Source organism: Acipenser ruthenus, chromosome 11 (genome assembly GCF_902713425.1).
Source record: "Acipenser ruthenus chromosome 11, fAciRut3.2 maternal haplotype, whole genome shotgun sequence".
Classification (NCBI taxonomy): domain Eukaryota; kingdom Metazoa; phylum Chordata; class Actinopteri; order Acipenseriformes; family Acipenseridae; genus Acipenser; species Acipenser ruthenus.
This window is the reverse complement of record NC_081199.1, coordinates 30491705-30514277: the sequence shown is the minus strand read 5'-3', so window position 1 is coordinate 30514277 and position 22573 is coordinate 30491705. Positions and strand designations below refer to the sequence as shown.

The window sequence follows — 22573 nt, the reverse complement described above, 5'->3', positions numbered from 1 at the left end:
TATATATATATATATATATATATATATATATATATATATATATATATTCATTGGCACTCAAAGTTTGTGTCTTCTTATGCCTAACCTTTAACATTGTCTAATTTTAATACTAATGGCTAGATTCTCATATATATTTATTCCAAATCATCATTAGCACAATTTTTTTTCTGAAAGGAAAAACATGAATTACAATTCTAAAACAACAACAAAACAAAACAAAAAAAAAAACCTTAAGAAAAACAACAACAACCTGAGAGTGGTAGCAAACCTAGAATTGAAATGTCTGTGTTGTTTTTTTGTCTTTCTGAAAACAAATTACGAATTATAATTTGTATTATGTTGTACAGACTCTTCTTAAACCTGTATCATTCCAGAATTCTGCGCAGTTTCACACAATTCCTGTGGATAGTTTGTCATTTTCAAGGAAAATTTTAAGTCATTTAAGTATTCCGTTCAAAAAAATATATCTTTCCTGTTATTTTATCCGAGAGCTAATCAATCTTATTAAAGTAAAATACCACAACAGCCAGAGTTTTGCCCATAACCAAATAATGATTTTCTCTCATAAATAAATGCAGAAATACAGTGAGCAGCACAATTTCCATTTTCTCTTTTTGTATGTTTATGTTTTTTTGTTTTTTTTATTGCAGGAGACAAAAGGTACTTACAATATTGTTTTTTTATTATTCATGTATATATATATATATAAAAAAAACAAAAACATAATGTACTAGTTTTATCTAAATATTCCATACATACAAGGTACCATACATAATAAAAACAAAGGAACATATTTTACAGTAAATATTACAGGTAGTATAGAAACACATTAAATGTACAACATGTACACGTCTTCATATTACAGCAATCATTGTATAGAACATTACATCCATCTGCCTCGTTTTAACATCCAAAGAACCCACACAGAACACATCTTTACTTAAGGTTTAGATGTATAACAAACCAAAACCTTCCAAATACACTAGTTTATATAACACAGTTCATTAATATTTTATTAAATGTATCATTTTATGTGCAATAAAAAGTAACATATTGTAATCAGAAATAGAAATGGGTTTAAATGGCTCTGAGTAACAACCATGTCAAACAAAGAAAAAGTATAGTACCAAGTTTTGGGTTTTAGGTATGGTCCTATTTACAAAGATTTAACTTTTCAAAATCAGTTTTGAATACTTGCATTTGATATTTATAAACCTAGTTAAAATTTTGTAAATAGCGCTCACTGCTGAATTTAAAAGGTTTACCAAGTCCGTCTAATAGTAGAACAGAAGTGTGAAAAGCCTTTGAAGGAAAGTTTGCAGAACATATACATCTCTGATGAAATTGTTTCTCACTATAACTGCTTGAAAAGTTATGGATTCAAATAATGGATTCAAATCAAGTTTCAGACATTTTAAAATTGATGTTTTAAGTATCACATACAAAATACAGTTGGATTTTGTTTAAAGAAACTCCAAAAATATACATTTAGACAGAAAAGATTAAACGAAACAACAAATAAACAAATCAAATAAATAAATACATAAATAAATACATGTTTACATTGAATCAATGGTCTGTTAAAATCATATAAAGCAATATTTAAAACAAAGATTGCATTGGAAAGACAGTTGGATGTGATGGAAACAATGGTGAAAACATTGTTGTATGTGGTAATGGATGAAAGGTCAATGGTCCTGGATGAAGAGTCGTGGGTGCTACCATTGGTAGTTGAGAAGTGGGAATAAAGCTGGGGTAGTTTTCTGGACACATTCCTGGAGCTAGAGTCATTTGAGGCAGGGGTGGTCGAGAAAATGGGAAGGCCTGTGGATAGAGCTGAGGGTGTGGCTGAAGGAAGGAACATGTAGCCGCAAGTGCAGCAGCATGGTGTTGAAGGATGGTGGGCTGGATTGTGATGGAGGTTGATGACATCAGCTGTTGCATGTGTAGAGGATGCAGAGTGGCAGGGGATGGCACAGAAAGAGGTGGTGCAGACAAGGTCGGTTTAAGCTTGCTTGAAAATGCCTGCTGATGCAACATGTGCGTGTGTGTTTTATATTTATCAATCTCATCGGGGGCTAACAATAAGGCTCCTTGAGGTGCAGAGAAAGACCCAATTAAGTGCCCTGACCTCAAACCTTCTTGGCTTCTTAAGTGCCCTGACCTCAAACCTTCTTGGCTTCTTACTTTTGCGTCTTGAACCGTGAAGTGATCTAGATTTCTGTGATACTCGGCACTTGGATTGTACTGAAATAAATTGCTGGGTCCTATGTTTACAGCCTCATGTTCTTTTGTTTGTTTGACTTCACATCGACAACAATGAGTTGTAATTTGGGATGTTGCAGTGTCTTTCCCGGTTTGTAAGTTTGCAGTCTGATGCACATGAGTTGTTTTATTAACTTCAGCAATATTCCAGCTCTCAGTTTGATGAATCTCTCTCTCAGGCACATCTTCAGTTGAAACCGTGGCACTTTCATTCAGACTAAACCTTCGATGTAAAAACCCCTTATCTGGGTTTGTGTTACTTGTCCAGTCTAAAAATCTTGCAATTGGATGCTCCTGTGTTCTTAACAGAAAACTGTGAGTGGGTGCTTGATGAACCAAATGATTTGCATTTTCTAGACTATTCATTATGTCAACGACTTCACCAGGATGTTTGGACCCCCCTTTTAGAATTTGGTTCGGAAAAGCATTTGCTAATCTGTTGTCATGTTTGGAAGTCTCTGCAGATAAATCTATACAGAGATTGGGCTTAAATGCATCTTTATTATTCATTTTCCAGTTGATAACAAAACCCTGATTTCCTATGTAAGCCTTTCTCCTTCTTTTCCTCTTTTTACTTGGCTTACAGCCTGAACGTGTAGAGCTCTCACGTTTCCACCACTTTATTGATCTTTTGAGCCTACAGGAATCATTTCCTGATGAAGGACAGTTTGCACTGCGTTTAGGAAAGGATACCTCTTGTTCATTTTGAGATCCATGCCTTCTTTTTAATAACTGGCTTTGGTACAAGTATTTCTCATCACTAAAATGTTCTGATATCTTATGATCTGAGACTGACCTTCTATCTGTAATACATGTGTTCTGAGAATAAGGTATGTCACAGTACAGGGAGCAGTGTCCTGTTGTGTTCATTTGTTCTGTTGATGGATTATATAGATTTTTTACACTGTTCCTGAGTACCACTTCATAATCAGAGCCATTTTCATCAGGAAGTGTTGCAGCCTCTGCTGTGCTGTTTAAGATACCTGCTGTTCTTGGCTGCCTTCTTGCTATGTTCTTTGCTTTGCTGCTGTTGCTGTCATTTTGTTCTTGATTTTGATTTGATTGCTTTGACTCTTCTAATGATTGAGTTTGTTCAGCTGTGTCCCCTCCAAATTTGTCAACACACCCTTCCGTACATTTTGTCTGTTTCAGAAAGTCCTTAGAATCGTTCCCATTTTCATTGGCTTCCTTCTGAGTTTCATCATCATGGGATGCCTTTCTTTTCCTTCTTTGTTTTCTGCTTCTGCAGTCATATCTGTCACCACAGCCTCTGTTTTTCTCCTGCTCTTTTCTACCCACACTATTCCAATCTCTTGAACGTTTTCTCGATTTTTTGTGCTTTTTTAGTTTTGCAGACCTGTCAGCTGCGTTTATGAGTCTGTCATTTGCCTCATCGTTATTTTGGAATGTAAGCAATGACTGCTCACTTAGCTCCTGAAGGTTCAGATTGTCTCTGGTAAAATCAGTATTTTTTTGTATAGGACTGTGACTGAGCCCATGTGTGGACTCACTATCACAGTAGGGTGCTTCTCCATGAACAACATATGTGCTGACATAAGCATTATCATTTCTCTGAGCTTCTTCAGCTGCAGCCTGAAGAACATGAGCTTCATTTGCATTACATTTGCTTTTTTCTGACTCAGTTTTATTCCTTGATGATTTAAAGTCAAAGTAGAGGGGATTACAGCTGTAGGATAAAGATTTCTCTGTTTTTGTAAACATCAGCAGCTCTGAAGGCCACTGAAGTACTGTTGATCCATCTTTGCCCAAGACTGGAACAAAAGGTTTACTTGGCTTTGTGAATATGCATAGATTCTTATTTGTTGCATCAGTGTCTTTTTCAATGATTTGGGAGGAATCTACCTCCAAAAAAATCCTTCCATCATCACCAGGTTGTGGACTGTTTCCTGCAGGATATCTATTTTCTGTAATGGTTACATCCATTTTGGACTCTTCTCTAACATGGACATTGTTTTTAGTTTGGATTTCTCTTGCTTCACTGTCTTGAAATTCAGAACAGTTTTCTATATCTCTTACAGTCTCTTTTGTTGTTGTAGGCAAGTCAGAGAAAGACTGGCTTGGATCCTCAGAGTAAGCCAGCATTGAGCATAAACTTGTATCTGCACCCGTGTTATTTTCTTTTATAGGCACATAACATAATCCTTGGAGCTGCGCATTTGGAGCTGTACATTTGTTGATAACACTTTCCTGCTGGGCGCCAGTGTTGCAATGTCTCTCTTCAGAATTTAGTTCTCTTTCTGTTAGAGGAGTACCTGGATGATTACAGTCACCTGGGATGGCTCTGTTTTTCTGTCTAAATCTCTGCGCCGTTGATCCTTCCTCTGTGTTCTCACAGAACACAGCAGCTGAAGACTCTAGTTTGACAGATGCTTTCTTTTGAAATGAAAAGGAAAATCCAATTTTTTGTCCATAGATTTGTTTTTTTACTTTGCTGTCAAAAGGCCTATCAGTCTGTCCATGTTGGCCAGGGAGCACCACCTGCAAGTCCTTTACCGTGTGTGTCATATATGCCGCAGCAGGTTCGATTCCTTCTGTTTTATTATCGACATGTGTTGGTGCTTCCTTGGAGGCATCTTCAATGGCAACAGTTGTTGACCTAAACATTGGACCACTTCCAGAAGCACTGCAGAAAAAGCAAACAAACGAAAAATGAAGACAGGCAGAAAGCATTATCCGAAACTTACTGCATATCACATCATGTCATTTTACTTATTTTTTAAAAGCAGTAAAGAACAGTTTCATAAATATTAAACAATATTGTATTCCTAAAAATACTTCTTTACATTCTTTAAACAACTCATGAGTCAAATCTTTTTGAGGCTGAAACCAATACACATAGTGTGAGTTTGACACACAAATTCATCTTCTCAGAATGAGGGTCCAGCCATTCTTCAAATAAATAATATATAATGTAAAACAAAAAAAGTTAAGCACGTCAATCATTTGAGGAATACAAAGAACAAAAAGGTTTTACTCACCATCGGACTTCTCTGCGTTGTTCTGCCAGTTCATGTAAACGTTTTAAAGCTTTTTCCTGCTTCTTTTCATCTTTTCTTGATTTTGAGGCTACATTCCGAGCAAACTCTCTCTGCTTCAGCTCCTTTAATCTCTGTAAAAGGAGAAGATTCACTTTAAAAGACTGGCTGTAGTACTGTTTGAAGAACTCTCAGTAGTTACTTTAAGGTGTAGTGTAGCCCCTTGTGTTTTTAAATATTTTTTCTTACATTTTATAAGCTTTAGTACCATTGTCATTGCTACACTAAATGTGCTATGCAACCTTTAACTTTTTACCCTGTAATGACCATTTCTATATCACATATGATACAATGCTTAGCCACCCCTCTATAGTATTATTTTTTTTAATTTCAGCCTCACAAGCCAGAATTTCATGTGTGGAGGGAGCGTTGTGGAGTAGTGGTTAGGGCTCTGGACTCTTGACCGGAGAGTCGTGGGTTCAATCCCAGGTGGGGGTCACTGCTGCTGTACCCTTGAGCAAGGTACTTTACCTAGATTGCACCAGTAAAAACCCAACTGTATAAAGGGGTAATTGTATGTAAAAAATAATGTGTAAAAAGCAATGTAATTGTATGTAAAAATAATGTGATATCTTGTAACAATTGTAAGTCACCCTGGATAAGGGTGTCTGCTAAATAAATAAACAATAGTAATAATAATTATGTGTTGCCGGACAGGAAAAAAAAAAAAGGCAAGAAACGGAATCTAGTTACATACATAAAGTAGCTTTTCTCATTTAAAAAATGTTTGGGCATTACAGAGCTAATCACCTTTTTGTACTTAGAAAAGTCTCTGATGATACAGCGCTATACAATGTAGCTCTATGTTGGTGTATAACACCTATGAGAGTCCCAGTATTTCATTGTTGAATGACACACATGTTAAACACTGTGCAGCTCAGAGAGCAATATCTGTATTATTAATGTCTGCACACTAACATGAAGAAGTTACGCAAAGGTGGAGGTTTAGTGAAGTTTACTGTTTAGCTAAAATATTATTAAAAATGTGCTTTTTTCTGAATAAGCTTGCTTTATTAAGATTAAGGATGGGAAAAAAGCCTCTTCATTTTTTCAGGTTTTAATAAAGGTGTTTACATGCTAATGTTATGCTTCATTTTCCACTTAACTGAAAAGTAGTTTCAAATGAGATTGTTCAATTGCATGTAATTGTCCAATTTATTTAAAATAATACCGCTAGACAGGCATTTATACTTGGTTACACAGTTCTACTTACGTTTGGAGGTAACTATTGAATCTGTTTTAAATCTAAAGTAGGTAGACATTATAACAGTATCAGTCAGCAATCATTGCATTACTAATTAATGTTCCCTTTTTACTGTTCATGTGCATTTTACATTACTATTGTAAATGTGCTTGGGTAATGCACAAGGCAGACTTGGAAAGTATTATTTTCTTATTCTTGGGGAAGGGATCATTTTCACAGAAGTCGCATACAACCTGATCGTCCCTTATATTGAAGCTATGGTTGGAGTTCCTATTTTCTTTAAACCATTGAGCCCACACATAAACGGTCTCCTTCCCAGTGTTTTTACTTTCAGCCACTTTCTCATGATTCTAACCTTCTGCTCTGTCTGGTATTGCATTACTCTTTAACACTGCTTTAAGGCAGATGCTCCATTGTCTATACTCACTGAGACACATATGGCTACTTAAAGCTTTATTAATATATGATACCCCCAACAGCACTGTGCCACCCTAGAGTCCTACAGACTAATTAAAGTACCTCCTGCCTATGGATTACATTTTTAAAAAAGTCTACATTTATATACAGTCAAGAGAGGTTTCATAAGCATTACATATTCTGCTCAACCAATATGACATAGTATACAGAGTGTGGTGCTGTAACCTTTTTTTATTTGAAGTAGCTCCAGTGATTGCATTTTTTGTCATTTGCTTTCATAGCCAAGGGAGACACATCAGATATCGTTTTGTCATGTCAAATGACTTCCCTTTCAGTATAGGCTCATAGGGGTTAAAACGATCTGATCATGCAAATGTTTCACAGTGCTGAGTTTGTGTGGGATTAATAGATGACAGCCTAATGTGCTTTCCTCTTTTAGCATCCCTGGCAAAGAACTTGAGGCTTCAGGCTTCTGTTCAATGCCTTTGTTGATGAGGCTTAAATATGGATGATCGTATCTTTTTTTCACAAGTGAACATTTGTAACACGGGGGAAAAAACAGGTCTAAGATAGTACATGGGTTTTTAAGAAAACTTCTTCAAGTTGATATATTTTATGATGTTAATTTCTAAATTAGCAAAAGCTTATTTAAGTCCTGTTTGGTTGTGGTTTTCTCATGCATACAGTATTGAAAGGGTAGGAAAGTTACCTGTTTTTAAAAAAAGTAAAGTATTACTAATGTATTTACACAGTATGAATCTGTTAGTTATAACTTTCATCAGCAATATACATTGCAGGTAGATACAATGTTGATAATCTTTACAATTAAGGGGGAAAAAATCAAGCATATCAGATTTATACGTTTTAGAGAGGTGGTATTAGGATCTGCTAATATTTAAGTCTTTAAAATAGACTCCAGAGTATTCATCATGCATGCTAGCTGTAATGTAACAGTTTATAAAGCAGTGAATCAATACATTGGCTTTCATCTTCTGGCTGAAGGTATTTTTTTAGAAAACTCTGCACCTATGTAAATGATTGACTGTAATAAATAATAGTAATAACATTTAATGATTTACAGTTATAATACATTTTATTAAACAGACATGTCCTGCCCTTCAGATTTATAATAATCAGCATATTTAAAATCTAATTATGAAACTAAATGTGTTCCACATTGTAAAGGACATTCAGTTCATTAAATTATAATACAGAGTTAATATTTAATAATGTATAACCCAAGTTTTGGGTATAACTTTTATGTTAGACTAACAGAATATCCATAAAAAGTGACACATTTATTACTGACACTCACATTGTGGGCAACTTATTAATGCATTTCTGAAAATGAAAGAAATGTAGTAGTCTTCAAATGCAATGGTTGGAAACCCCAGTGTTTTACCTGCTTGTGTGCATGATCGTATGAGTTGATGTGGTTATCAAACTCCTGGTGCTTGTAATATTGCTTGTCACAGAGTTCACAGTAGAAGTTGGCTCTCAGGTCTTCAAGAGCTTTTGCGATTGTCTTTTCCTTGTCTGCATAATCCTGCAGAAATCAAGAACATGTTTACCCCATAAATTAAAACAAATCAATCAATCATTGTCAATCAAATGTTTCTTGTTTTTAAATTGTGTCAAATAAGAAATTGCAATAAAGGTTTTTACTGGTGATCTATTAAAAGGTATCACCAAAAAAAGAATTGGTTGTAATTCTCTTATATGGACGAGCATGTAATTGGTGAAAGAATACATTTTTAGTGTTTTTGATGTTTTTGTAGCTTCAACTTTTTTTTTTCAATCCTGTCTGATATTAATCCCCACTGCTTAACCAGCGTTATTTATAATTACAATGTGTAAATAAAAAAAGAAAGGTAGCCATAAGAGTATTATGTTGAATGGTTTGACCCTCCCTATCATCAAGTCAAACTTATATGTTTAGTGAGGTGTAAAGAAATGACAAACAATAGCTTTCTGTAATAGATAAGCAAGCAGCATCAAATTGAAAAGACCTAGTTGCTGATCTCTACTGTGATGTATGTCTATGTGTGGGAGGGGCTGTTATAAGCTAACAGATAACTGATATTTCATAAAACGTACCACAAATAATAATAATAATAATAATAATAATAATAATAATAATAATAATAATAATAATAATAATAATTGCTTTACTATGATTTGACATTATTTCAGATTTAATAAGAGACACATGTTATTAGTGTCAATTTGATTTATGTTTATAATCTGTAGAGGGAAAACTCTTTTAAGATCTTCTAGTGGCGAATGTGAATCTAGACAGGATGCACCCTTCAGCTCTTTCATTGGGACTCTCATTCTCTCTTTTATTAAATATTGATTTACAGAAATGGGTATGAGAGTTGCTCTGCCAGGGGCAGATCATAGATCAAGTATAATTTCTTTCTTGCTTTGGAAGCACGCCACTTTACTTCTCATATATATATATATATATATATATATATATATATATATATATATATATATATATATTCAAGACATTAGAATTACATACAAATAATAATTAAAAAATCACTATATAGTACCAGTCACCATTGGTTTAATCTCTTATTTTGTTTATACTGTAGTTTTAAAAGAGTTTTGGTTTGCTCATAAGTTTATATGTTTCAGTTCAGTTTCACAATTGGTTGTAACACACACACAAGATAGCAGATTTGTGGTCTCCCCTGTTGTGGTTATGTGATAGAATCTTGTTTCGTGAATAGGTTTGTCGTGGGTGTCATAAACAACGCTGACATTGCGCTATTATGTAACAGCAATCTAAGTTGATAAAATTGTTACCTTGTTAAAGATAAGTGTTAATGGTGCATTACTTGAATAGATAATTTATAAAAAGGGCCCTTTTTGTTACACCAAAAAAACAAAATGAGAACTAAATATTAGGTGCTATAACACCCTGTGTACAGTATAAATATTGGAAGCCTCACTAAAGTGATTAAGTATATGCATCAGAGCCCTGGTTAAAGAGCGTTGCTGTCTGGTACCAAATAGAAACTGGTAAACAAGACCTTTATTGCATCCAATGTATCCAAACCCTAAAACTTATACTAGAATTAAATTAATAGGCTTTTAAAAATACCAAATAAATATTATACATGTGTGAATTTAATTAATCTCTAACACAGTTGTTTGTTTGGTTATTTAACGCTGTAAGGATTCAGATTCATTGGAAGGGTAAGAAGATGCTGTTGTAAGAAATTAGAAAGAGAGAATAGAAAATAATAGTGCATGACAGTTTTAAGGTTACAAGTGAAACCAGGCCATTGTGGGTTATAGTATGCCTGTGTAGCTGAACAGTTTGGGAGGCAGCTGTATATCCTGCAGGCTTTCTCTGTACAACGCGTCAATTTTTCAAAGTTATAATAACTGTTAGTATTTTAACCACTTGACTACCTTGTTGTTGGCAGCATCATCAGAATATTAGGTGTTCTGGTATATTTGCTATGTAAGATAATTATTTTAGCTTTGAATGAAAATATCGCAAAATAGTCTTGTGTTAAATAATACAGTAAGGAAAGCAAATACATTTGATTGTACAGTGCAGTGCAGTTATAACTTGTCTACTGAAGAAACAAGTAATTGCCGGTAGCACTTTACATAGTCTCTAATTACTGTGTATTTACATAGTAGTTGTATAGTAAATACATGTGTTCCTACACATAATTACAATGTTATTATGCATAGCTACAATGTACTGTAAGTACACAATTGTAGCCAGAAAAGGGTTAGGTTTAGAGGCTTAGTATTAGGTTAAGAATTACGTTTAGAGGTAGGGTTAGGGTTATGGTTATATCGTGCAAAAAAATGTAACACTTTAGTTTAGGTATATGTTATAAGTGATTATAAGACATATACAAACATGTTCTTAATTAAGCTATTAACAATTATATAATATAATTAGAAATAATACAACTATTATTATACAATTTAGCCTTTTTTTGCTGTTGTTCATAATCTGTCTTGCTATGCCTGTATGTCTGTCTGTCTGTCTGTCTTTACATGTCTGTCTCACCAATTGTATGGGGCTGCTTTGCTTTTGCAATACAGTTATTATACACTTTTGCCATTTTTTTATTTTGCTATTATAATCACTTATAACCTACATTATAACTATAAATACTAACATTGTAATTATGAATACATACACATATATTTACTAAGTAACTACTATGTAAATACACAGTAATTAGAGACACTTAATGTAAAGTGTTACTTAATTGGCAATCAAGGGTCACATGATGTTGGAAAGGTCAATGCATTTTAATGCTGCCAATCACAACATCAGTGCTCACTGGTTTTGTATAATCACTATGTTTTGTTTTTCCTTCCATAAGGGAATGGCATTCCAAGACTGTATATACAGTATATTTTATTTTCAGGGTCTGCCATTTGCAATCTGCATGTATGAGCAGTCAACAGGACAAACCCATAAGCTATAACTGAGATGTACGTCACATCTGCCCAGACTCCATTAGCAATGGAACGAAAGCACCCTCTCTGTTCAAGCAGCACTAGAGTGACAGTACGGGTTGCAGCAGGGCACGTTTTACAGATATATTTATGTGGTTGAAATGTGAGCGTGCAAGTAAGTGGTCGTTTCCCAGGCTGGCACTTGATCCAAAATGACGCCCACAGAAGCTCAGCCATGCTCGTAACCCCTCTTTCTATAACCAATAGAGTGGGGGTGGTGCCAGACCCTTAGAAGTACTAATAAAAAAAATACATTTTGAGCATTACATTTTGAGCATTTCATTTTATATTAGCCTATTTCCTAATGTATGTTTGGTTAATGGTCAACTGATTGTATGTCATGCTGGAGCTATCACTTTTATTTTTACTTCTTATTGTTTATTGTTAATATAGAGGGAAATTATGCACCAGTGCATTAATTTACTGACCCAAGTAGCATATAGTTGTGTGTGCCTATTGATACTGTATATGATAATTACTATGAAAAGTGTTTTATTGTTGGACACATGGTTATATGGATAAGGGCACACACAATGATAAGTAACTAAAGCGATTGATTAATTGAGAGTTTCTAAATCAGTGACCCCTGTCTCCATGTTAAACCTTTGTGACTCTGCTGCATACTTTCAGCTATTCAGCCATTTCAAGTCAATATGAAATGAACTCTAGCCATAAAATTCATCCAACCTGTATTATTTATTTATAAACATCTCTCTAATAGAGCTATACTTAATATAGTATAAAAGGCAACTGATATACAGTAAATAACTACTTTATTTGACCAACACTACTGCCTGTAACACTATTATAGATAGATAGAATTAATGTTAAATTGTTGTATATTTTAAAAACACAAAGAGCTTTGAAATAATAGAATACCCTTTGAAAACCAATAGCTAATAATTTCCAGTATTAACGGTATATATCTTGAACCACACAGGGATCCTGCAAATAAGTGTTCAAAGAATTTGATTTAATGAATAACTCAAAATCCCATTGTATTTTGTATAAATGCAGTTTTCCAACCTTGCATCGGTCTTATGAAGAATGTCTGTTAATGGACTAATATATTTCATAATATACTGTACAAGATATATGTTTATCTTGTTAGTGTAATCCAGTAAACTTGAAGTTAACAGTCTCTTACTTATTATGATGCTGTGCAATAAGGTTGTGGAAGCTTTAAAGTTAATTGCCCATTTAGATACTTTTCAGGTTTCTGACAGATGTATATAACTCTTTTCATCTCAAACACTATTCAGAAGGGTTTCTCCAGGGAAAAACTAACATGAAGAGCGCAGAATGTATTTTTTTTTCGGCTTGACACATGAGGTGAATTGCTTACATGCTTTTAGGCAATGCACAGTATACAAGTCGGTTACATATGGGTTATTTGAGATGAACTGAAGGCATTGGAAACAAGTTACTTCCCCTCTGGCCTGACAAGCTGAACAAAATAGTTTTGCAGTCTATATCATTCATCATTTCTCAATGCATTGTGCTCTAAGAGGACAAAGTAAAACCCCAGAACAAATCAGAGACTATTGCCCACAATTAAAAACAATACTAAAATGGATACAGATTCAATATATAGTAGTTCAAAGGTCCAATGTGAAGTTTGCTGATAGATTACTTCACTCTAGGTCATTTTGGCTTTAACCATCTCCAAAAAGAACAAGGTGAAGAAAATGAAATTGGCCAATGAGGAAGACTGAGTTGTTTATGTAACACAGACAGAGTGTATTGTGAGGACAAGAGGTGCAGTCAATTGCCTTCAACCACCTACCTGATCCTAGCAGTCCATCAGAGTTCGCTGTGGTGTGCAAATTTGCCAAATACCACGCGCATAGATTAGTGCCTTTTTTATTAGTAAAATCGGGCAGCAAATTTAGATCTCTCTCCTTTAGTCTAGCGTTCTCTATTGGCGCACATCACAATGTCCCCTGCACATATCAGGCTAGACACATTATTAACCTTGCCCAGAATGTTCTTCTTTTACTAACTTTCCAGTTGACACTTCACTTAATATAGCGCTTGCCTTTTTTAATTCAATGTATTACGTAAACAAATTACTTTCACTGACACGTGACTCACTGTACTGCTGCGACTTACTCTTTCTAGTCAGAGAAACTCTGTCTTCTCTTCAAATAGGATGGGCACACCGTTTTTTTAGATTTCAACCAATTATTATTATTTTTTAAAGTTTTAAAACGTTTAAAAATGCTTTTTTACGCATGAAATTCGACTACAGTTTTTAAGTTTTGCACTCTACTGACTTTAGCTTTTAGAATTTAAAAAAATTGAAGATTTGTCACTAAAATATTAAAACTTTTCATTGGAAAAATTAATTCCAAACTAGATTGTGATTTTAAATTGAATTTTTTTTTTTTTATTATTATTATTATTATTACGCCAGAGCCTACCCCTAAAAACACATCTGTCACTCTGCCAAGACTGTCAGGAGGGCGTGGCACTGAGACAGACTCTGTACTGCAAAAAAGTGCATCTTTGTCATTTTTAAATGCATGGGTTTTGTTTATAATATACAGAAACGTAATGTATTATAGCACATTTTAAAGGGCATTTATTTGTCTGTTACAAAATGATAATTATACCCATTATGCAATATTTTTTTGTAGTATTTCTTAGATGTTTTACATTAATAATTTGTAAAGAATGTTATACAACATTGGATTAATGCATTTCCAAAAAGCAGGTAATGTGAATATATATACTGTGTGTGTATATATATATATATATATATATATATATATATATATATATATATATATATATATATATATATATAAAAATAACTAATATGAGGCATTTTTTTTTAAATGTTATAAATGTAATCCAATTTAAACTAAATCTGTGCATTGCAAAGTCATGTCTTCCACATGTTTGAACTTACTTTCTATATTACAAATCCATGTATTTAAATGGTCTAGCATATTTGCAGAATCAGATCCACTGTGAATTGTTTCGATGCTACTACTATTAGCCCTGTTAGTGTGCACTATTAGAGCTGCCCTGTGACGTTTGACCAGTCATATCATCTATGTCACTGCTGTCAATCATGCGTCTGCTTGCAAGTAGAAATGTGCCTTTTAAATGTATCCTGCATATTCTTAGTGGAGTTTCTACACACACTAATTATGTTATTTATATATTTGCATATCACACATTTGAAATACTGTTCATGCTGCACATTTCTAATATCGAGATTGAAGTTAAGATTTAAGATGTTGTAGACTGCAAGAGTTACATATCGTTCTGTCTCATTACTTCTTCTACTAAATGTATAGATCTCATTTGTTAATAATGACACGTCTAATTCTGCCCAAAAAGGAATGCTGCTTCCCTTATCACTGTTTGGCGCCTTCTAACACTCACAGCAGCTGCCATTGTCTCAGCAGGAGAGAATTTTGACTAGATGCCTGTAAAAACCTGATGCCACTTACTCCAACCCATATGTTTTATAGAACCACACCTGATAGGATAATAAAGAGGTATGTCTTCCTGACACATAGCACTAACCAATAATGTACTTGTTTGTCGATTTGGTAGGTGGTCATGGCTTCGAAATCCTGCCTCGAAATATTTAAATGACTTTTTAAAAATGTTTTACTTGTCAGAATTACTGTCAATCAGGTCTACAGCCAGGTATTATGTTGATTGAACAACCTTTTGTATGTGTATTATGAAGTGGGCCATGTGTCCAGGTCAAAACAGGAAGACCAAAAATGAAAATGGCAGTGCTGCAGACAAGGCGCCGCAGCTAAGTCCCAAAATTGACTGTGACACTTGTCTGAAAAACAAACCGTTATATCATAAAAATCACTTGGAAAAATGTGATCTTCTTGAGCTGAATGCAATTTAGGTTAACAGTACAATTAAAATAATTAGATTTTGTGAGACTGATATTATATTTTGATAATTATGCTATTAATACAACAAGTTTCGTTGTATTTTACGGTTTGTAGCAACTTTAGAGCTCTGTTAAACATAAAACCACACTATGACAGAGAGCGAATGAATCCTAGTCAACAATCGCTCTTCCGAACTGTGAGGGCACGGTATAACCGGAGCAGAGTGCCCCGTAAAGGGAGTTAATTCTAGGGTCAGTTGGAAGCCGGCCATCCAGGAAGGGGACAGGGCCACGATACCAAAAGTCATAGCCTTAATGTGGTAGGCGATGTGTCTGTCATGGATTGGTGGATACGTGATTGGCCGCGCCACCGAAAGAGTGTGTGACTGAGAGTATTTAGGGGAAGTGGCCCAGTGACCTGTTCTTTTGGTTGGTTACTGAAAGGACCCATGGGAAAACGGATGTAATTAATAATCGTGAGTGTTATCGTGTTTTGTTTGTTTGTCAGTCTAACTGTTTCTGTTTGTTCTTGATAGACAGCTAACACAATCCGGGAGCTGTTGCTTAAGGCCAGCACCCAACTCGGACTTCACTGCACTCGTGTTCACTAATAAATTGTGTTGCACCACTTCAGCACTCACTGTGGACTTGTGATCGTGTTTGTGTTCTGTGTGCGTTTATACTGTGTTTATTATTTCGGGACTGAACCCTGTGGTTATTTAACTGAGCAATACACATTGTTGTGTATTGCCAGTCCTACTTTATTGTTGCTGTTGTCAAGTGACATTTGGATTATAAATAAACATCATTTCACCAGCACTTTGTTGTTTGGCGTTGTATTGAGCACTGCATCACCTGTACACTTGTGCACTACTTACCACTTTGCCACACACACAGACATACTTAAATATACTATGACAGAAGTGCAGCAAACAAAAATCGAAAAACATATACATATATTAATATATGTATATGTTTTTCGATTGCTTACTGAGATAATTTTATATCTATTTAAAAACTGCTGCAGGACACACAGTCCTTCCCATATGGGATGAACACCCATGCCTACTTAAAAAGCATATCTGCAGTCAATTATAAACAAACCCCAACTCCGACTACTAGCAGGGCCGTCGGCAGGTTCGCTTTATCTTCTGATCCCGGGTCACTCTCATGGTAATCAGGATTACACAGCCAGGTATCCATGTCCGGGTAGCGTGGACTATATTTAGCCTGTTGTTCTTGGTGTTGCAGCAGCCCTGAGGTGAATAAACGGGACCTCTTTATACCCAACATCCTGCTGGAACACACCTACCTGCTGATTATCCACAGCTGTCAATCACACACAGCAGGCAGACTGTCCCAGAAGCGTCAGGTACTTCATTAATTATTTCCACCAAACACACACTATTTACAAATATACATCCACACAAAAACTCCTCTTCATGTGCAGGGCTCCTGCCCTGCTACGTAGTCATATGACATTCTGATTGGCTAGAGCAGGACGTTGATCCCAAACTCATTTTTAGTAGACCGCAGAAAATTAAAAAAACTTATGTGGTTAAAACTTATTTTGCCAATTCACAGTGTGGACATATTATAACCCCTTCCCGGGATTCCGGTCTCCCGTGGTTACTGTTCAATAATCACACAAGGTGGCGCTGCTTAACTCTTAACTTTATTAACTGGCGTTGTATGTCACTCAGGTTGTATGTATAGTAGCTAATGCTATCAGTTACTGCTGCTATATTTCTCAGTTTCACTTTTAAATTACACAATTTAAAGACAATTACAGTGATCACACACCTTACAATACAGCTCCAACCCACAATGTAATTTCCCATTCAGTTCTTGAAGCTGTATAAATCGAGCTGGCAATCCCCTGATACGGAGTATTCAACAGGCTGGCTGCGCAGTGCAGTGTCAGCCTAATCAGGAAGCCCTGCTCCCGAACTCGTGTGGAAGTTATTTGAAGAAGGGTAAATCACCACCCAGCAATAACACAGTCTTGAAGCACCGTATGCTTTGCTATCACTCCCAGTTCTATGTTGGGCGTAATATTTACTGTTTATTCTAATTTCTAGTCACTTTGTAGCTCAGTTCGAATTCGGCAGTCTTCTCCACACACTCAGTCCACACGCACCACCCCCCTTTCGCTTCTTGTACCACTATTATTGCACAGCCATAAGATACAAACAGCTTGACTGACATACAATTTGACCAACCCACCGTTATATCTTTCTCTCATCATTGCCCCGTTGCTAGGATTTCACATATTTTCGCTTACCGGTTGATACAATACCTGTGAGTGGCGATAAGCGGGAGACCTGTAACAATTTTTAAAATACGTTTTTTTTTTTTTACTACATTTACATTTAATACAATTTGCTGTGAAGGCCTAAATATGAATGCTGGACCAAGCAGCAAGAAACCAAAAATGTATCACTTTCACAGTGAGTAGTCCACTTCAGTAGTCCACTGGCGGTGCTTCATGGCCCAGGCAAGCCTCTTTTTCTTATTTTGCCATCTGTGAGCCGCCTATCACGCAAGCTGTTGACTCTCAGAAACTTGTCTCCTGATTCTGTTGTGGCTTTGGGTCTGCCAGACTTCTTCCTGTCAGAGTTTCCTCCAGTTTCCAAGTGCCTTGTGATGGTGTAGGAAACTGTACTCACTGACACCTTGGCTTTCTTTCCAATTTCTCTAAAGGAAAGACCTACACTTGTAAGGGTCTGTCTGTCTTCCTTTGTTAATTGCCTTTTTCTCGCCATTATGAGAGCAATATACTACTCCCTGCAGTACAATACTGTCCAAATAATGCATAAGAGGGTGTAGTAACACAGTCTGTTCCAACACTGCTTTTATATTATCTGCTGTATTATTGAATTGTGGTTTGTCACACTTGAGAATTATTGTATTTCTTGTTCTTATTGCATGACTTATATTGTAACACTTGAATGTATTTGCTTGCGATTGTAAGTCGCCCTGGATAAGGGCGTCTGCTAAGAAATAAATAATAATAATAATAATACAGACAGAGGGTTTGTAAGTAATCAACAAAAGTTGGGACAAGTGTAGGAATTGTTAGCATCAACTTTCAAGGCTTCATTTACTTCCATTGCTGCAGAACAGCTGTAAGTTGTTAACCCATTACTTGTTCCCTGAAAAAGGCCTTTTTGTATAACTCTGAAATGTACATTATTTTTCAGTTTTTGGTAACCTAAACTTTTTTTTTAACCTCTGGCAGATTACCGCTTACCTTTGTACCATTTTAGGTTATTCACTGGACTTGAACTGCTTAAATTTCAATAAAAACTGGAAAAATGGGGGTGTTCCAAAACTTTTGACCGGTAGTGTGTATATATATATATATATATATATATATATATATATATTACATTTTAATCTGACCTTTCTTTTTATGTATTTATTTTTTGGATGGGGTGGGGGGTAAGCCACCTATGTAGGCTTGCTTTATTTTCTCATGTTGACATCTACTTTTGTATGTATTGTAGTATGTATGATTATAGGTTATAAATAAATAGGTTTCAAGTGCCATTTGTGTTTGTAGTTGTTAGTTATTATACATGTATATCATGTATGTAACACGTCATTATATATTTATTAAGCTTTTAAAAATTGTCACATTTTCTTCTAGTATTGCCACCTGTTCATTCCATAACTTATTTTAAAACTCAGTCTTATTCTAACAGAATGCACAAGCAAAAGAAACAGTGTTTGAAAGACTTGCAAATTACATTTCACATTATACAACAGTCTTCACAAAACTGAGTTGAGGCAAAATGGCAACTGGATGCTATGTACAGTATTACACATATTCAATTTAGGTGTGTTTTGCTCACGCTGTGATGTGAGTAACTTACAGATGTTTCAGAGAAATGAAGATCTACTGAAGGACAGAGGAGGTCTATTAAAATGATATAAGATATTGTAAGACGGAAATATTTACGCTTATGTATCGTTTCCGATTTGCAGGACTGCACTTTTAAGTTTCGTTTTGGACAATTGTGTTTGCCATAGAGAAACCGGATTTGATAAAAAGGAGAGAGAAAAATGAGAGAAAGAGGAAAAATATACTCCTGACCTATACATTTGTGGTGAGTAAACTACGCTGTGTTCCGATTATAAGAAAATAAATAAAACCTTCATTATTGGAACACTTGCATCGCTCATTACAAATACTATGTTAGAATATCTTGAGATATCTCGAAAGTGATGGCTTTGTATCTTATTACTATTTAACTAAACATTACTTACAGTAAACTGTAAATTATGAGTTTACAAATCGTGACCCATAAAACCAAGGAATTATTTAACTAAGCAGAGCATGTCACTTGTTTATATTCTCCGCATAGCTCCAAATCACAAGTGAATCTGCAGACCTTTCACTAAATCCCAGTAAGGGACTTTAAATACAGTTCCACAAAAAAAAAATGTTCTAGGTTGTGTCTAATTGGCTTCCCTGTGGCTGCCTTTGACCAGAGGGGATAGAAGCAATTGGCTCAGTACAACTGCTTCAGTGTCACTGTATAATAGAGAAAAGGATAAATGACAAGGAAGAGTGGTAGGTAAGGCTCGGGAGACATTCCACAGTGTTACTGACTTGAAATACATTGAAGTTCTTCATTTACACTTTGTGCTAATTCTTAATGATAAGGATATACAACTATGGCCAAAAGTTTTGCATCACCTAGAATTTTAGGACTGAAACATAATAAAATATATAATATATGAACATAATTTAGATATTTTATTAAACATCATGTAATCAAAGAAACTACAAAATGATATTGCTAAAATCTTACAGAAGCCATAATAGTAGTACAGTATTTCATGTTAGATTTTGAAATGTCACATTTTTCAATTTTTCATTTTTTCATTAAGCATATGGAAAACTACAAAATGGTAGGTAATTCAATACGTTAACTTAACATTATTCAGCAGGTTTCATTCGACTTTATGAAGCCAAATTAGTTCATTCTACAGGGTGATGCAAAACCTTTGGCCATAGCTGTACATGCACATTTTCAGATTGTCTAGTCTGCTCCAAAAAGACAGGGCAGGAGTATCAATGAACCACTAAAATATGTAAACATGAAAAAAAATCACATGCAATGGACAAGAAGAATCTGTGTGATGGTTTCTGTCAAATGAAGTTATAGTCTCTATTGCAGGGGACCACAGGAAGGGTTAGGGGAGTCATGAAACAACTGGTTTACAAGCAGACCAAAACATCACTGTTTTTATACCCATGATTTGTTTCTAACTTGCATTTCTATCAATACGAAGCGAGAAGGAAATTACATTGCTTTATAATGGGCTCTTTTACAATGTCCTTATGTACAATGGGCTCTATTTTTGCCTTATAGTTTTTTTTTTAAACACTTTGCTAATTTACAGTACTGCTTTAGGCAATACACATTGTCAGCACTGATCCTTAGCTGCAGCTTTAATGAACAGATTGCATCACCTTACCCCACTCCTTTAATATTCTCATCTCTGTTGGTAAAAGCAAAGGCAAAACTAAAAAGAAACAAAATAACTTAGAAAGGAGGAATTTTTTAGGTTTTATTAATGTATTTAAAATTAAATCATTTTTAAAAATATCTCATTAAATGAAGGAGTCCCCAGGGACTCGCCCAGAAAAAACCCTACCGTTTGCAATGCTGGGTGATTAATATGAACAAAGTTCAAATCCCGTTCATGCTGCTAATGTTGGCATGATTGAAGGTTGCAGTAGTGTTAATGAGGAAAATCCGATAGTTCGCCCTTGCCTCCAGAGTTCAATATGCAGTAGCTTGGTAACAAATTAACAAATAGAGCTGCTATTAATTACTTTAGGTTATAATTTACATTTCAGAATTGTATTAATTACCATGTGAATTCATCATAAACCACAAATAAAAAATGACAAATGGCAAGATCTAGGAATGAAACTATTAATTATTGGTCATGGTATTTACCCCCACAGGTAGTAATACACTTTAAAAGGCTGTGCTTCTAACACACCCACCTACCTTACACTGCTAAAACAGAAGCAGAGAAACACGCCCTGTGTGTGGTACAGGACTCGTTTCACCTTGGTCTTCTGATGTGTCACTTGCTACAGTATGTCTAGTACCAAAATACCACAACGCTTATTAATAATAAAGCTAACTAAGTTTTCCAGTATGACTACAGCAATATGGTTTTAAGCAAACGGGTGGTGAAACAGGTAAACTTCTCATTATCATGCTTGAACAGCTGAGTTCCCCTTAAAGCAGGGGGTTCTCAAACCTAGGCTGGGACCAAATCAAAACTTTGACAACCTGCTAATCGCACTTAACAAAACTGTATTTAATAGCATTTTTTTTTTTTTTTTTGTAAGTATCTTATTTCTTCTACTCAAAAAGAAAACGCTATTAAATACAGTTTTGTTAAGTGTGATTAGCAGGTTGTCAAAGTTTTGATTTGATCCCAGCCCTGGTCCTGGGATCCCTGTGTCTTCTGGTTTTCAACAGTTGCAGAGTTCCAGTCACTTATAACATGTTATAGCTAACTTGAAATCTGCAACTGTTTAAGAGCTGAAAACAAGTAAAAAAGGTCTAATTAAATAAATTCAGTTCAATTAAGGGTCTAGTTAAGTAATTGAGAGCTCAGTTGGAATGAAAACCAGCAGACACAGGGGGTCCCCAGGACCAAGTTTGAGAAACCCTGCCTTAAAAGGCTCTTAATCCAATTATTGTATTCCCTTGGTCCCTGAGGAAATTGTGTAATTTTTATTGAACAACATTCAATCCCCTCTGTCAAATGTATAAACAAAATTATTCAAATAAACAGAAAACAACAAACAGATTTAACTGCCATAAAACCATACCAGTGTAACTGAATCTTTCAGTTTCTATCACAGGGTGAGTAATTTGTCCAATACTACAAATCCTTTTTTTGGTTTTACGAACTATATATATATATATATATATATATATATATATATATATATATATATATATATATATATAGTAACAGCAGCGGGAATGTGAGACAGCAGGGAGGGGGTTAAAGCCTCCCTGAAGAGAAAAAAAAATGCACCTTTTGTTTTGTTTAATTGTTTTATTGTTTAATTATCCCCTGCACCTGGGTGGTAATTGGGAAGTGGGACCAGGTGCAGGGTATAAGAGGCGCAGTCAGAGTGCTCACGGCTGCTGAGTAGAAGGAGGCAGAAGTGAGGTGCTCTGCTTCCGAGAGCAGGTAGGGGTAGGG

The 22573-nt window shown here is 35.2% G+C and overlaps 1 protein-coding gene across 1 annotated transcript in view; it reads right to left on the bottom strand.

Annotated features, from left to right (window-relative positions):
* Nucleotides 1-616: 616 nt before the first annotated feature.
* The window catches only part of LOC117426581 (G patch domain-containing protein 8-like), a 62262-nt gene continuing 40305 nt past the window's right edge, over nucleotides 617-22573 (bottom strand). The window contains exons 2-4 of the mRNA XM_034044294.3: nucleotides 8345-8488; nucleotides 5265-5395; nucleotides 617-4909 (exon numbers count right to left, since the gene is read on the bottom strand). Of these exons, the coding sequence (XP_033900185.1) occupies nucleotides 1603-4909; nucleotides 5265-5395; nucleotides 8345-8488 (3582 nt within the window). The 3' untranslated portion in view covers nucleotides 617-1602. The remainder of the gene's footprint in view (nucleotides 4910-5264; nucleotides 5396-8344; nucleotides 8489-22573) is intronic.